Below are 14,933 nucleotides of genomic sequence, written 5' to 3'. Positions count from 1 at the left end.
CCGGGCATCACCAGAGAAGGGGAGTGGCTGGGCCTTGGGGGTGGTGCTCACCACACTGTGTGATGTAGTCCACGCAGCGGTACACAATCACTGGGATGTCTGAGTCCCCAAGCTGCTGCTCTGATAGTGTGTCTCCCAAACTGGCTGCCGCTTTCTGAATGGCTGCTAGCCAACCCATGAAGTCCAGCCGCCGCTCACCCTGGATGTACAGCGTCCTGGACCAGAGACAGTCACTGTCCCACCGGTCTGCCCTGTGTCCCACCTCTCCCCAGGCTGTTGGACTGCCCAAGGCTTCTCCAGGCAACTCAAGAAAGCTAAGGCTCACCTCCTCCGCTCTACCAGCACCAGAACTTGGTTCTCGTTGTCTCCCTGGATAGCTGTGGAGGGGCCAGTCAAGTTGAGGCACAGGCTTTGTTTATGATCCCCAAACTGCTCCCCCTCTCCCCAGGCCCTTTGAGATCACACCCTTGTGTTCCACCCACCAACCTAAAGGTTTACTGAGATGTAGTTCAAGGACAGGAGAGGATGTGGGAAGGCAGGCTGGGTCATCTCTGTCATCTGGCCTCAGGCCAGAAAAGAATTCAGACTTCCAGACAAGGGCTAGAGGTCGGGACCTGGGACAAGGAACCCTAGAGATGGGGAAACCAGGCTAGGGTACACGTACAAAGCTCTTGCAGTCTCCGGAGCTGCAGTGGCTCTTCCCAGGGCCCCTCTGGAAAGACAGCTCGGAGCTCAGAGCCAGCCAAGGCGAACCAGCCTTCCTGGGCCTGCTGCAGGCTCAGGCCAGCTTTGTAGGGTAGGCGCCCAAGCCGCTCAAAGTCCCGGGCTAGCAGGTCCTCGGCCAGAGGCGGCACAAATGCCTAGTTGAGGAAATAGTGGGGAGAGACAAGGTAAACACAGCATAGGCTTCTGGAGGCAGGCACCCAAGCTCAGCTCCTTGGCCTGTGGGTAAGGGCTCGTTCCCATCTGGCCACTTCCTTTCCTCCTCCCCAAGGCAGATCCTAGCACAGTGACAGAACTTTGGTGTCATGTCCTGCTTTGTACCCATTTGGATGTGTCCTCTTGGGATATCCCTTCTCTGGGTTCCCACAGTGCCCACATATTCAGCCATCTGCTACATCACTGAATGTATTACTGTGCCTAGACTCAGTCTGTCTGACCCACTCCCACAAAAACAACAGAAGACCCAAGGCTGGTAATCTGGGTCTTCAGGGCTCTGGGCACTGATCTTCAAAAGCCATAGAGAACGCATCAAATGCGCTAATGGGGGATGAAGAGCCCCAGGCTCTCAAGGCACAAGAGTGTACTTGGCTTAGTTTCTAAGGCGGATTTCTCCTCTGTAGCCTCCTTGTCTTTCTCGCTAGTTTGACTGCACACTTGCAAGGCTGAGACTCACTTTCCTGGGTTCAGCACTGTCCACCCTATGATGGCCCAAAAACTTGCCCCCCATAGCAAATATCTCTTAGGTACCAGAAGGCTGCAATCTATGTCTCCTTTGACCTGAGAGGTCTGTCTTGAGTCTGCTATACCTCTATCCAGCTCCTACACCATCAGAGATGGAGGAGCTGGGGTTCAGTCAGAGGTCCCACCCTATCTCTACCATCCACCTGCCCTGCTAACCCAGGCCCACCTTGGCAATGCACTTGACCCACTCATGAGCCAGCTCTGCATTCTCCAGCCCAAACAGGTACAGCCGTTCTCCCTCTGTGTACACCTCAAAGGTGTGCTCAAAGCTGAAAATATACAAACCAGAATTCACCCATCTAGCCCAATGCACCCCCTTAACCACCACACCCTACTCCTTGCCTTTGTCAGTACCCGTCCCCTGACTCCCAAGAGGTGGACAAACTGCCTTTGGCTGCAGCCTTATGAGATATACTGTGTTTTACAGTCCTTTGTGTGTGGACATGAGAAGGTCTGTCCTTCTCTGGGCCTATGTCCCTTATGAGATATACTGTGTTTTACAGTCCTTTGTGTGTGGACATGAGAAGGTCTGTCCTTCTCTTATCTCCCCAGTCAGGAGCTGAACTTCATAGGCACTAGTAGTTTGTGGTTATGGTCAGGGATGCTCACCCATGGGTGTCCAGAGGGGAAACCGCCAAGCATACAATCTCACTGGCCCGAATCTCCCCATTGGGTGTCACTGCCCGTTCATTCTCGTAGTATCTCAGGACCCCATCACTAAGGACACACCAGCGCCGGCTAAACTCTGGGAAGAAGTTCGGCAGAGGAAGCATGAAGAAGCCTCCAGGTTTGCTGAAAAGCACTCCTGTCTCTTTCCTGGGTCCCTGCTCCCTCCCAACCTGTAAGCTCTTCGCTCTAACACACCGCTTCCCTGAGTATTCCACCAGCTGCAGCCCTATGCACCTAGTCCCCATCTCTCTCCCCTTTAACCTCTCCACGAACCTTTGCCTCTATCTTGGAAGCCAAGGGTGATGGAGTCTTGATCCTACTTCTGTTTGGATGTTAGATGTTTAGATGTTAGATCTCATATTGCCCCCAATCTCTAGGGTAACCTGCATCTCTCAGCCTGGATCTGCCCTCTGTCTGCCTCTTTGGTCACTCCTAGCTTCTGTCCACCCTCTCCCCCTCCTATAGTTCCAATGGCATAGGAAGTCTTGGAGGCTCATCCCAAGCCCACTCTTCTTTGCCAGATGCATACCTTATCCTACAGTCTGTCTCCTCCTACAATGGCTCTGAGGATGTACAAAATTCCCCAAAGGGAACAGAAATGGGAATCTGGACCATGACAGATAAGAGAAAGAACAGAACACCCAAGCCAAGCAGGCTTCGATAGCTCTCAACACTAGCCTCACAGTGGCTTGGAGCGTCCTGGCACCCAAGGTGGGAAAGGATGACTCAGGGGGGTTACATAAATGACATTATTAGACAGAGGGAAATGGATCAGGAGCAGCTCAGGGTTATACTGTCTGGAAATCAGAGGGCTTTATCTGGGGTACTCCAAGAAGGGGTGCTGAGAGGGGCTGTAAGAAATGGCCTCTCCCCCAGCAGGTTAAACCTTCCTCATCCTGTCTGTGTGGCCCAACCCCTGCCTTCTGAGGGCAATGTGCCTCCAAGCCTGTCCCCAAGGATATGCTTTCCAGAAGCAACCAGCCCTACTGTGGTCTTCCCACTGGGTACCAGCTCTCCTCGGGTACTCAGACTACATGCATACAAACACACAACGAAGGAAACTGAGGCAGGTGTAGTGACACTGCCTATAATTTTAGCTACGTGGAAAGCTGAGACAAGACAGCAGCTTGAGCCCATGAGTCCAAGGCCCAGGCTCTGGGGAGCACAGAGATGTGTCTTGTAAAGAAGCGGGAGGGGACTAAAAACAGATGGAACGGTAAAAAGAAAAACCAGGATTGAAGGTGGCATGCAACACTGTATAAAGTGGCTGGGGATGACATGATATCTCTGTAGACATCACATTTTATGGGATATTTGGGGAAAGCATTTGGGGCAGAGGTGGGTGTGAATCTGCCATGTATGACAAAGCAAGGAAGTCACAGGGCTGGGGCAGAATCTGAGGAGGGGTGTCTGTGCTGTAAGACAGAAGCTGAGATCTGAGAGGGATGGTACTCAAGTGCAAGTCCTCAAATTGCCTTCCATCCACATCTGGAATATGCCAGACACCCAGCCCAAGACCACACCCAGCAAGAGCTCCATATAGACTTCAGGTTTGAGAAAACTGCAGTACCATACCCAACCCCCTCCCCGGCCAGCCCATTTCACAAGCACCTACTGTATACAAGAGGTCAAATCCAAAAGACTTTCCAGGTGCTCTGCCAAAGTCCACTTGGCAGCCTGGGATCCACCAGCACAGCCACCCTAGCTTCCTGGCCCTGCAGCCAGGCTGACACGCCGTGGGCCTGGACGGGTATGGTGCAGCACTCACCTTCCCGGGCACGGCGGTCCTGCAGAGGCTTGCCGGCAGAAGCTGTTTTGTACAGGAAGCCACTGTGGCTCACAGTTGGCAGGATAACGGAGTAGTGCTTTTCCAGGGGCTTCACCGGGTCCAGCCGAGGGACCTCTTTGGAGTGGAAGAAAGAATGGTGGTGGTCATGCTGGGAGCCCAGGAGGCGTCCTCTGAGGCAAGACACCTAGGCTGGTGCTCTGGTTACAGCCCTGCTTCCTCAGCTCCCTACCAGCACCCTCAGGCTCCTACGGCCACTTCCAAGGTTTTGAAAAGCAGCATCTGTACCCCTACCTACAAGTGGAAATGTCACTCCATTCTCAGGCTTCAGCCCCAGCCCTTCCCATCTCAAGAGGCCTCACTGACTCCCAAGCCCACCCCACACTGTTGGAGACACGGAGCCAAGCATACTGGAATGAGGGGGCTTTGGGCCAACTCAATAACATTCCCTAGAGAGCGGTTTATCCCAGACAACACAAAGGCCAGTGAAGCACAAAGGTCTCAGTGGTCAGATCTGAGGGGTTCTGATCGCTAGCCCAATCCATCTGGGTGGTCTCTTGTACCTCCCTAGACACCTGGGTTCTCTCCAGCCCAGCACGCCCCACCCATGGCCCAAAGCCCAGAGCCCCAGCCACTGAGCCCCACCCTCAGCCTTAGGATGTTGCCTCAAGAGACCAGGTCTGGGCCACAACCAACGCCATTCACACTAGCTACCCCCTCTCCACCCACCCCAAGAATGGAAGCCAAATGGGACCCAACCCAGGACTGTGATGGAACTCCACCTAGATTGAGCACAAAGATGACAAGACTCCTGTGTAGTCACACACACATGGCAACCACCCTCCACCATGGCAACAACCCTCCTCTACAGCAACACACACAGTCCCACTGTATACACACAAACCCCAAAGCCTTAACACAGATCCAAGGTTCATCCTGGAACAGACACCACCACCAAGGACTCACATTGTAAGTCAGGACAGAGCACACAGATAAACAGTCCCAGAGATACAGACACAAAAGGACACTCATAGAAATCATGTGTCCACTGACCCATAAACCCCAAACATACCCCAACTACCCTACTGCCCCTGGGACCATCAAGGAGCTTCAATCACTGCTTGGGAGTGGCCTGCAAATCCAGGTTCTCAGCTGATGCAGTTTCTGCTGACATCCCTGTAAAGCCCTCTAAAATGCCAGACCCTGCCAACAGAGGACAGACTCACTGGCCACTCACCTGTACTCTGGTTATTCCGTAGAAACTCCATCTGCAGTGTCTGTCCAGCCTGCTCAGCAAGATCCAGGGGTGTAGGAGCTGCAGGGTCCCCTGTAAAGCAGCTGACCCCAGCCCCGCAGCCCAGGAGTGCCTGGGTCTCAGCCAGGTCAGTGGTAGTAACTGCAGCACACAGGGCCTAGATAGAGGAGAGGGGAGAGTCAATCCAAGCAGGGGTGGGAGGTGAAGGGGTAGGGGTGGGAGCATGCAAGAAGGGAGGAGAGAAGAGGAAGGAGTTATCCAAATCTGGGTGGACCATCCTCAGATTGAAAGAGACCAGGGTTTAGGGAAGCCAGAAGAGAAGAAAGGTATTTGAGTCGGGGGCGGGGGTGGGGTGAGCAAGCTGGGGAAGCTGGGCAGAGGGTACCCAGATGAGGCTGGTGTCCTAGCTACAGGGCCTCACCCAATGGGTCCTGGGGCACAGCTGCTGGTTAGGCTGCAAGGAGCCCCTGGAGGATCTCAGGCTCCCTCTGCCTTGCAGCGGGGGCAGAGGGCGGTGCTAAGGGTTGTAGCTAATTCCTCCCACATTTGAATTCCTCACTGCCTGCCCAGCCCTTCCAACCAATGGGAGCCACCACCCTTCTGGCTTGAAGGCCAGACTGGGCCGGGCTTAACTGGGGGCTGGACACCTTAGGTCCTAGGGAGGTGGAGTCTTAGCTTCCACAGAGCTCTGAGAGCTAGACTCAGCCTGCCTGGACAGAGTTGCTTGGAGGAAGAGTTGGAAGCCACCCATAGGTCACAAATGCTACCCCGCTGCCTCCAAGCCAGCTGTCCCCCACTCAGGCCTAAGCCAGATCAGAGTCCAAGACTTGGTTCCCAATCTTCTGAGGTCTGGGGTCCATATGGGGCCTCATCTAGAATGGGGTGTGGATGGGGTGGGTCAGAGCAGTCCAGCTGTTTTTCATGAGCCTGACAGGAAATAGCATCTCCATCAAGTTCACTCCTTTTGGCAGGATTCTGAAGGAACAGGACAGGGTGCGGGAGACAGAGGAATCAGAAGGAGGCAGCCAGATGCTGAAGACGTGGCACTGGACCAAGAACCAAGCCTGACTCCTCCCTGCATTGTCCTGGCGTTCCTTATGCAGGCCCTGCTGCCCCCTGGGCCTCGGGTCCCCCATGTGTTCACAGCCTGCTAAGGCGGTGGAAGAGATGGACAGATAGAGGAACGGTGACAATAAAGGAAGGGACAGGTTCCAAGGTCCCTGACAATGCAGGGACAAGAAGGCTCAAGAATCCCAGAGACTCGGCGTGCTGACCTTGTCCAGCTCCTCTTGGTTGCCGAAGAGTGGGTGGTAGCGTCGGTACTTGCCCTCCCTGTACTTGGCCTCCAGGTGGTACCGTCGGGCACCAGGGCTGCTGCTGGGCTGTAGGGCCTCACTAGGCGGCACGTTGGCGGCCCAGAAGCGGTTCCCAGGACCATTGCCCAGCTGTAAGAAGAGCTGTGGGTGTGTGCAAGAGGTGAGAGGGGCAGCTGACAATGAGAGGTCCTGAGATGATCGGCCACACACCCCAGAGTTTTCCCCAAGGGGGAGGGAGGTCAGGAGCAGCTGTATCTGCTGCTGGCCATGGTGCTCTAGGACAGACTGTCTCAGACAGCCTGACAGGCAATGCTTGAGGCCTGGTCTCTGGGGGCCTCGCTGCTGTCTCACTTGGTCCCACATCTGGAACTCTGCATTCCTGAGGCTGTCCCAGTGACGGGTGGCGTCTAATCTGTTAGCCAATCGTGTAGGCGGAGACTTTGGGTCTATCTGTCCCTGACATTCCTCTCTGGATGAGAGGGAGTGGCGGTTTCTAGGAGGTGAAGGGGGGCAGCATTAGGGGCAGGATCAGTTCCCCCTCCTGTCCATGTCCACTCTATCACAGGCATTTCCTGAGCTCCCAACCCACTTGTTTAGAGCACTGGAGTCACAGCAGAGAACAAAGCAGAAACTCCCTGACACTATGGACCTGCTCAGGCTGTCTTTCTCTTTTCCTCCCTGGGCCTCAGTGTCTTCATCTATATCCTGGGTATTCCGATTCTAACTCAGGATTATTGTGAAAGACAATTCATGAACAAAAGCCTCATTCTCTACATTGATAGGCCAAACACATAGTGGGAACATATGAAATGGACATGCTGGGAAGTCCCCAACTTATCGATAAGGTTCTGGGTGGAAGGTTTCTGGGTCTAGCCTTCTGCTGCAGGTTCCCCATAACAGCCCCCCCCCACACACACACACACACGGGCACCAGAGAGGTTTAAATGCATAGGTTAAGTGTGAGCCTCAACTCATGCATCATACACACACTATGCACAGGAATTCAGGTGTAGTGAAAGCTCAGAGGCACTGAGGGGCATGCACAGTGGAGGAGAGCCCAGCTCAGCCAGGGCATGGGGTGGAAAGGACCAGGCTGGGTGGTCACTATGTAGCAGTTGGATAACCTTAGGCACATTACAGCCCAATCCAGGGCTTCAGTTCCCACATAGGACAACAGCTGAACTATATCAGGGGTCAGCAATAGGTTTTGTGGAACACATATAATCCCTGTCAAATCTTTTTTTTTACAATCCTTTAAAACTGTAAAAACATTCTTAATACACTGGCCAGTTTGCTGATTTTGCCAAAAATAGGCTTTTCAAAAATCCCCACCCACTATATTATCTCGAGGTTCCCCTCGCTCCAAAGTTCTGAGATCATTGAGATGGGGGATGGAGGGCAGCAGTTGAGAGGGGAACCCAAGCATGGGTGACAAGCAGGGCTTGCCCACCTGGATAAGTGTTTCTGTCCACACCTTCCTGTCCATCTTCAGGCTCCGCACCTTGGACACTCCAGCACCCAGGCCACGGTGCTCCCCTGCCACGAGGACCAGAAACAGTTCCTTAGGTGCAACCCCCAGTGCTCCTCAGGCAGGCCTGGACATGGCTCCAGGATCTGGTCACACACCCATTGCCACACTTACCAGGGCTCCCTCCAGGCCACTTTGCAAACCCCTGCTCCACACTATCAGCTGCTCTGGTACTAGATATAAAGACCTGTCTGCTCCCCCACAATTCCATTCCCAACTTCCTGCCTCAACTCTCTTTCCCGTCCCCCCACATGGCCACGCCTTCCTGTCATTCAGGTCTCAGCTGATATGTCACCTCCTCAAAGATGTCCCAAACAAATGGCACCTTCATGTCCCACCTCTTGCAGTTCCAATGCTTTCATTGGCTCCTGTGTTTTTGGCCCTTCCCATTGCAATCCAGCTGCAATATGAACAGGACCTGAGCTGGCTCTAAGGTTCTGTCCTCAGTGTCCATAACAAACCCTGGTACATAATAAGCATTAATAAATGCCAGTGGAATAAAAGGAAAGCCTAAGGTTGGAGCTAGAGTAATGAAGCTTGTTCAGCTACAGGTCCCAGAAGGGACCCAGGACAGGGAGAGTAAACTAGGGACACTAGAATACCTGGCTCAAGCCCTGACCCTGCATCCGTGAACCGTCTTCCACAGAGAACAACAGAGCCTGTATTGGCTCCACGAACTGAACTGATATTTCCCTTACGTGATCACCAACGAAACTGCCTCTTGTCTGCACATAGAACTCCCGGCCCCAGGGCTGACATCTGCCCTAAAGTCCCACAGACCTAGGGGCTCTTCCCAGCTTACTGACTCACCCAGATCAGTGCTTCCTCCTGAATTCCCATATCAAGATCCACCTCACCCCACCCTCAGCAGCCACAACAAAACCAGGCACTGCTGGCTCTCAGGATAATCCAATGCCCAGCATGCAGTAGGCAGAGTCAGCAGATGAAATGTACCATGAGCCCCACCTTTTTCCATTCCTACCCTCCTCAGCATGTATCATGGAGACTTTCATATGTAACTTTCATACTACCCAAAAGGCTCTTGGAGCCTCCTCTCCCACTCCTGGATGGTGCAGCAGCCCCCTCCCCTACTCACTCCACTCCTCATCCCTCCGGGTCTCCAACAATCTCAGCTTCTGCCTATAAGCCAGAGTCTGGCCCACAGAGCTGACCATGCCCCTGGTCCTTTGTCTTTACATCTTACTTCTCCTCTGGCCAAAACACTGGCTCCTTTCTCAGCATGAAGAGTCCTGGTGGGCCTGACTTCCTGCATGTGACAGGGACACCAGATTCCAACAGGCTAGGCTCTGATCTAAGCTCACTTACTGGCCAGGTAGCCCTGAAAAAAATCCTTTGTCCCTCTTTGTCCCCATCCCTGTGGAGAGAGTATAACCATGAATTGAGGATCAAAGGTCACTCCCTGAAGATTAGCCAATAATGCTGGAGCAGCATTAGGAGTAAGGGCTCCAGGATCCACCGAATACACCACCAGCTGTTGCACACATACCTACCTGCACAGCGCTTGCAGATGACAACGCAGAGATTGATGGAGGCCCAGTCAGGTTGGGAAGCCCCACAGTCTGCACAGAACCTGTTGGCAGCTGCAGCCCAGATGCGCTCAGCCACCTCTGAGGTAGACAGGGCCTCTGCGATAGCTCCCTGCATAGCCTCCAGCCACTGCTCCTTCTCTAACTCTGAATCAGCAGAGAAGCTGGGGACACAAAGTAGGGAAATTGACTGGAAAGGGCCTGGAGGGATTGAAGGGTCAGTGTGAGGAAGGTGTGGCTTGAGCTCTGGGTCAGAAAAGAGATCATCTTGAGACTGATAGGAAAGCAAGTATGACTAAAGGAACCACAAAAACTAGGGATAAAAGGGGAATCAGGAAGACATAGAGACAGAAAAGAGGGGCTAAGCCAGATGATGAAGCGGTGGGGTGTTCAGACAGAGAAGGCAGTAAGGCACACAGGCAGAAGACAAGAGAGCAGATGGCAGAGAAGACAAAGAGAGGCGGAACAGGCATAAGGCACCCTTAGACGAGAGGACCACCAAGCCAGGGCTTATACGGGATGGAAGACAGAATACAGAGATGTGTGCCATCTCCATCTTCACCTCCTTCATAGACCAGCCCCAGCTGTAACTCCATCCTAGAAAAAACTCCACTGGGGGTCCAGTGTGGTAGACACGCCTTTAATTCCAGCAGAGGCAGAGGCAATGGATCTCTGTGAGTTCCAAGCTGACATGGCCTACATAGTGCATTCCAGGACAGCCAGGGCTGTGTAGAGAGATCCTGACTTAAGAAGGGAGGGAGGGAGGGAGGGAGGGAGGGAGGGAGGGAGGGAGGGAGGGAGGGAGGGAGGGAGGGAGGGAGGGAGGGAGGGGAAGGAGGGAAGTAAGGAAGGAAAGAACTCTATCTGCCTAACACACATGGATCCCTGCCATGGTCTCCTGCTCTTCAGAGTAGGAAGCTCTATCTGGACAGCAAATGCAGAACTGTCTTCCTTCTTTTCTACAAAAGCTCCCTCTGAAGCTGGGTGATGGTGGTGCACACCTTTAATCCCAGCACCTGGAGGCAGAGGCAGCTGGATCTCTGAGTTCGAGGCTGGCCTGGTTCAGAGAGCGAATCTCAGGACAGCCAGGGCTACATAGAGAGATCCTGTCTCAAAAAGAAAATAAAAAAACACCCTCTCTCTGGCTGTCTCTGCTGTTGCTGTCACTACCAACTACAAGCCACATAGAAGTGTCTAAGAGCCCACACCACTCATAACCCATCAGCACACTCAAGGAAGGGTAATGGCCATGAGCCCCTCTTTGGGAGAGGGGCTGAAGATGGCCTCCAGAGGAGAACTCAGAAGCTGCCAGGGCCACAGAGAAGCAAAGAGCATTCACACCCCGCTGCCCCAAGCCTGTAGGCCAAAGTGGGAGGCCCTTTCTGCTGACCATCTATCAGCCTCGTCAAGGTGGGTGACAGTGACAGTAGCCAGGGGAGCACAGTGGCCTCTGCAACTGAACCCCAAAGTGCCAGCTGCAGCTGTTGTGGTCACTAAGGATCATGGCAAAGAATTACAGAGCCAATGCCATAGGATATTTCAAATATAAGAAATAGACAAACAGCAATCTAGCTCTTGAGGTCAAAGGTCACTACCCTGCTATCATTATGGACAGAATGAAGCCACTAAGACCAACAATCAATGAGTAACGAGGCAGAGACCAGAGGGCCTGCCAGGCTTTGGCCAGGATGCTGATAGACACAAAAAGGGGACAGCCAAAGTAGACTACAAAAGAAGTAGACAGGCCGGGCAATGGTGGTGCAAACCTTTAATCCCAGCCCTGGGGGGGGGGGGTGGAGGCAGGAGGATCTCTATGAGTCTGAGGCCAGCCTGGTCTACAGAGCTACACAGAGAAACCTTGTCTCTAAAAACAAAAACAAACAAACAAGAAAAGTTGACAGTGACAGGCTACATGAGGCAGAGAAGGGCCACGAGGGAGACATCCCAGGAGTTAGCAAGCACACAAGCTTTGAGCATAAGCAGGTTCTGCTGGAGAACCCACAGGCTCGGGGTTGGGGACAGCCGGGTGCTACTACAGAGCAAACCCAGGGAGAGGGGAGCAGGTGCCAGCAGGACACGTCCTGAACAGTGTGAACCAGCCAGCTGAAGATGGGCGAAGACTCCTGACAGGCTAAGGGAGGTGGATAAACAGAGCAGACCGGCTCCATGGGGTAGGGCTGGAAGGGAGGGAAAAAGAAAACACCTGTAGGATGCTGTAGAGCCAAAGGCGGGGCAGGGGGCTCACCTGAAGATGCGGTAGGGGGTGGTGAGGTCAAAGCTGCGCCGGTCCACTTCCTTCACGTTGCCCACACTCATGTCTATGAAGGTGATGCCAATGCCCAGATGGAGCTCCTGATGGGTGGGTGGGGAAGAGGGCAAGGCTGAGAGCAAGGCTTGCGGTACAGGGTGGGGAGTAGGGAAAGGTGGTGCCTAGGGACAAGGAGAACCCAGGAAGGCGGAAGGAATCTGAGCAGGGACAGAAGCCTGGACTGGAGCAACTGGGGTGGGGGTGGGGGTGGGGGTGGCACGGGAACTGAGTGGGACAGGATGGCGGAAGGGTGCCCAGGAGCTGGATGGAGATGAGGCAACAGGCAGACAAAGGGAAGAGGGGGCATGCAGGCTGGAGAAGCTGGAAGGGAAAATACTGGGCTTGGGTGCTAGCAAGGGAGGGACCAGGTAGACAGGAGAGGGACAGGGAAGGGGACTGTGACGAGCATAGGGCGGGGAGAGCTCAGTGGCCTGGAAGAGTCCTTCGTACCTCCAGATTCTTATAGAGTTGCACTTTGTTCCCAACCACAGCCACATAAAGCTTATTCTTGAAGCCTCGTAGCTCCAGGCTGCCAGTGCGGTCAGGCTGCTCAGGGCCTCGAACTCCCAACACCGAAGCACTGGAGAGCCGAGCATGGGCTCGCTGTTCGGCCACTGCCTGCTGCAAAGCCTGCATCCACTCATTCCGCTCCACTGCAAAAGGGTGAAAGTGACATTTGAACTCAGCTGACAGGGACATCCAGGGCCTCCTGGCTCTAGAAGCCGACTGCTTTGGTCTGTCACTTTTCCAGACTTCTTTGACTTGGACAACTTAGGCACCAATGCCACCTTGTCTGGCTTACACTGGGCATGTCCAGTGTGTTCCTGTGTGTGCTGGTGTGTGGCTCTGTGGGGCTAAGGAGTATCTGGGAAGGAGCTGGCTACAATCAGTACCTCCTTCCTTCTCCTCCCTAAGACCACACGGGGACAATGCCTCCCTGGGTATGATGCGTTAGGGAGCAGACATACATTGTTCCCTTCTCATTCTCCACAATGTGACCAGCACACGCGCGCACGCATACACACATACACACACACACACTCCTAAACTCCCACCATCACTCTCTGCCCGGAAGGCGAAGGTCCGATTGTTTGTGATCACTTCAAACTTCTGGTCTCCAATAGCAGCTACCCGGCAGATGCAGGCTACAGGGACAAAGCGCTTAGAGTAGGCATCCTGGGGGAGAGAAAAGTTGCATTTCAGAGTGGAAACCCTAGAGCCCCTTGCCCAACTCCACGGGAATGATGGCTGCAAGCCTATCTTCTGCAGGTGGCCAGGGATCAGTCTGTGCTGGCCCCATCAGTTCAGCCCACAGACCAGGACCCCACGGAGAGTCAGCTATTTACTAGGCCTGAAGCAACAGGCTTCATGGGATTCAGCCTAGGCCTAGACAGAAGCAAGGGTCGTGTGAGGGACTGACAGAGCCCTCACCTTGTTACTGTCAAAGTATCGCAGGTAGTCAGCATCCAGTCTCACCCACCGCTTCTGATAGATATAAGACCTGAACAGGTAGGGGTCAGCAAAGATTGGGAATGAGGAGAAGGTCCAACCATTACATCCAGTCCCCCTTTCTGAGCTCCTAACCAGTGGTTACCAATGGTTAACATGCATGTGGAGGGAAAATTGCTCAAATAATCTTGGACCCCTCTGATTTTTGCATCCATGACACCAGTATCCTGGAGCATGCCCTGTCCCCATGCATTTACTAAGTGCTGGCGGGCCTCACTCACCCCTGTGGCAGGCCTCACTCACCCCTGTGGCGGGTTCTTATCCAGCCATCCAGCCTTGATGACTGGTGTGATGGGGCCGGAGCCCCCAGGCAGCTCTTCCATGGAGTGCGGCAGATCAGCGATCAGGCTGTGTAAGGGTGGGTTCAGGCCACTGGTAGGCCACCCGCCACTAGGACAAGAGAAGGGAAGGAGCGCAGCGAGGCTGAGAGCCCCCTCTGGCTACAGCTGGGACAGGAGGGCGGACTAGGTTGGGCTTTGGAAAGGAGGGCAGCTGAATGGGGGTACTCACTTGGGGATACCCTCATAGGCATGGTCATCCTCATCTTCGGCATCATCCCCAGACAGCTCCTCCCCTTCGCTCAGCAGACTAGCCACCCGCACGGCCCGTGGGACTCGGCTTGGCAAGGGCTCCTCCTGGCCCCCCCCAGGACCACTCAGTGTCACGTTTTTTCCCTCAAACCCCAGATCACACCCCCAGCTGCCATGTCCACTCTTCTACTCCATCCTCAACCCACAACTCAGCACTTTTACTTCTGTTTCTTCAGCCCCTCCCCCAGCAGCTGAGACCACACAGCGACCAGGGAGACAAGGTCAGGAGATTTGGTGACACACACTGACCTGGGACAGGGAGAACAGAAAGATGGAAACAGAGAAAGACTCGGAGCTAGAGAGACACAATATACATTCAAGAGAGAAGGAGGACATGAGGACACAAAAAGGGAAACAGACAAAGGGACAGCCACCCAAAGACACACAGCAACGCAACACGTACACCCAGCCAGAGCAACCCAAGCCTGGAAGAGAAGCCACAGGTAGACCAGAAGCTGGGGATGTCAGGCTGAGGCTCTGGGCCTGATTCCTGTATGGGGAGATGGTAAAGGGGAGCGGGGAGAACCCACTCCCCTAGGGGAGGAGATCCTGAGGTCCCTAAGCCCAATGGGTAGCTGACCCTCCCTCCACAACACAGACAGCCAATGCTGCCCCAACCACTTGCCCCCTGCCTACCTTGGTCATCACGCTGATGGGGGCCCCCAGCCCCTCCTCTGGGACATCATCGTAGTCAGGGTCATCTGGTAAAAAAAAAAAAAAAAAAAAGGATGGGAAGAGCTTGGAAGTCAGGGGCTTGACCTCCTCTAAGGGGCACTAGGACTTGGTTTTACTAAGGCCACTCTTAGGCTAGGATAGATTCCCACTCCCACCCAGGCCTGACTTTCAAAAGAAAGGCACAGGGGACAGGAAGTGCTATTTATACTGAAGAAAAGGAAGGGCCACCACAAGGAGGCTGACCAGGCAGCAAACGCTGCTGTAGTCAGGAGTAGGGGCTGTCCAA

The 14,933-nt window shown here is 54.0% G+C and overlaps 1 protein-coding gene across 4 annotated transcripts in view; it reads right to left on the bottom strand.

The window, feature by feature from the left end:
- Nucleotides 1-14,933, bottom strand: part of Arap1 (ArfGAP with RhoGAP domain, ankyrin repeat and PH domain 1) — a 57,135-nt gene that overhangs the window by 10,568 nt on the left and 31,634 nt on the right. For 3 of the 4 annotated variants that reach the window (XM_051192383.1, XM_051192382.1, XM_051192385.1), the window contains exons 5-21: nt 14,609-14,673; nt 13,893-14,017; nt 13,626-13,772; nt 13,305-13,374; nt 12,929-13,049; nt 12,324-12,526; nt 11,811-11,917; nt 9,530-9,729; nt 7,941-8,026; nt 6,449-6,631; nt 5,157-5,331; nt 3,902-4,036; nt 2,074-2,209; nt 1,631-1,733; nt 665-860; nt 326-377; nt 52-215 (exon numbers count right to left, since the gene is read on the bottom strand). In XM_051192383.1, the coding sequence (XP_051048340.1) occupies nt 52-215; nt 326-377; nt 665-860; nt 1,631-1,733; nt 2,074-2,209; nt 3,902-4,036; nt 5,157-5,331; nt 6,449-6,631; nt 7,941-8,026; nt 9,530-9,729; nt 11,811-11,917; nt 12,324-12,526; nt 12,929-13,049; nt 13,305-13,374; nt 13,626-13,772; nt 13,893-14,017; nt 14,609-14,673 (2,268 nt within the window). The remainder of the gene's footprint in view (nt 1-51; nt 216-325; nt 378-664; nt 861-1,630; nt 1,734-2,073; nt 2,210-3,901; nt 4,037-5,156; nt 5,332-6,448; nt 6,632-7,940; nt 8,027-9,529; nt 9,730-11,810; nt 11,918-12,323; nt 12,527-12,928; nt 13,050-13,304; nt 13,375-13,625; nt 13,773-13,892; nt 14,018-14,608; nt 14,674-14,933) is intronic. The other variant, XM_051192384.1, reaches the window with a different exon arrangement.

The sequence above is a fragment of the Phodopus roborovskii genome, unplaced genomic scaffold (genome assembly GCF_943737965.1).
Source record: "Phodopus roborovskii unplaced genomic scaffold, PHOROB, whole genome shotgun sequence".
NCBI classification, from domain to species: domain Eukaryota; kingdom Metazoa; phylum Chordata; class Mammalia; order Rodentia; family Cricetidae; genus Phodopus; species Phodopus roborovskii.
This window is presented reverse-complemented; position numbering and strand designations above follow the sequence as displayed.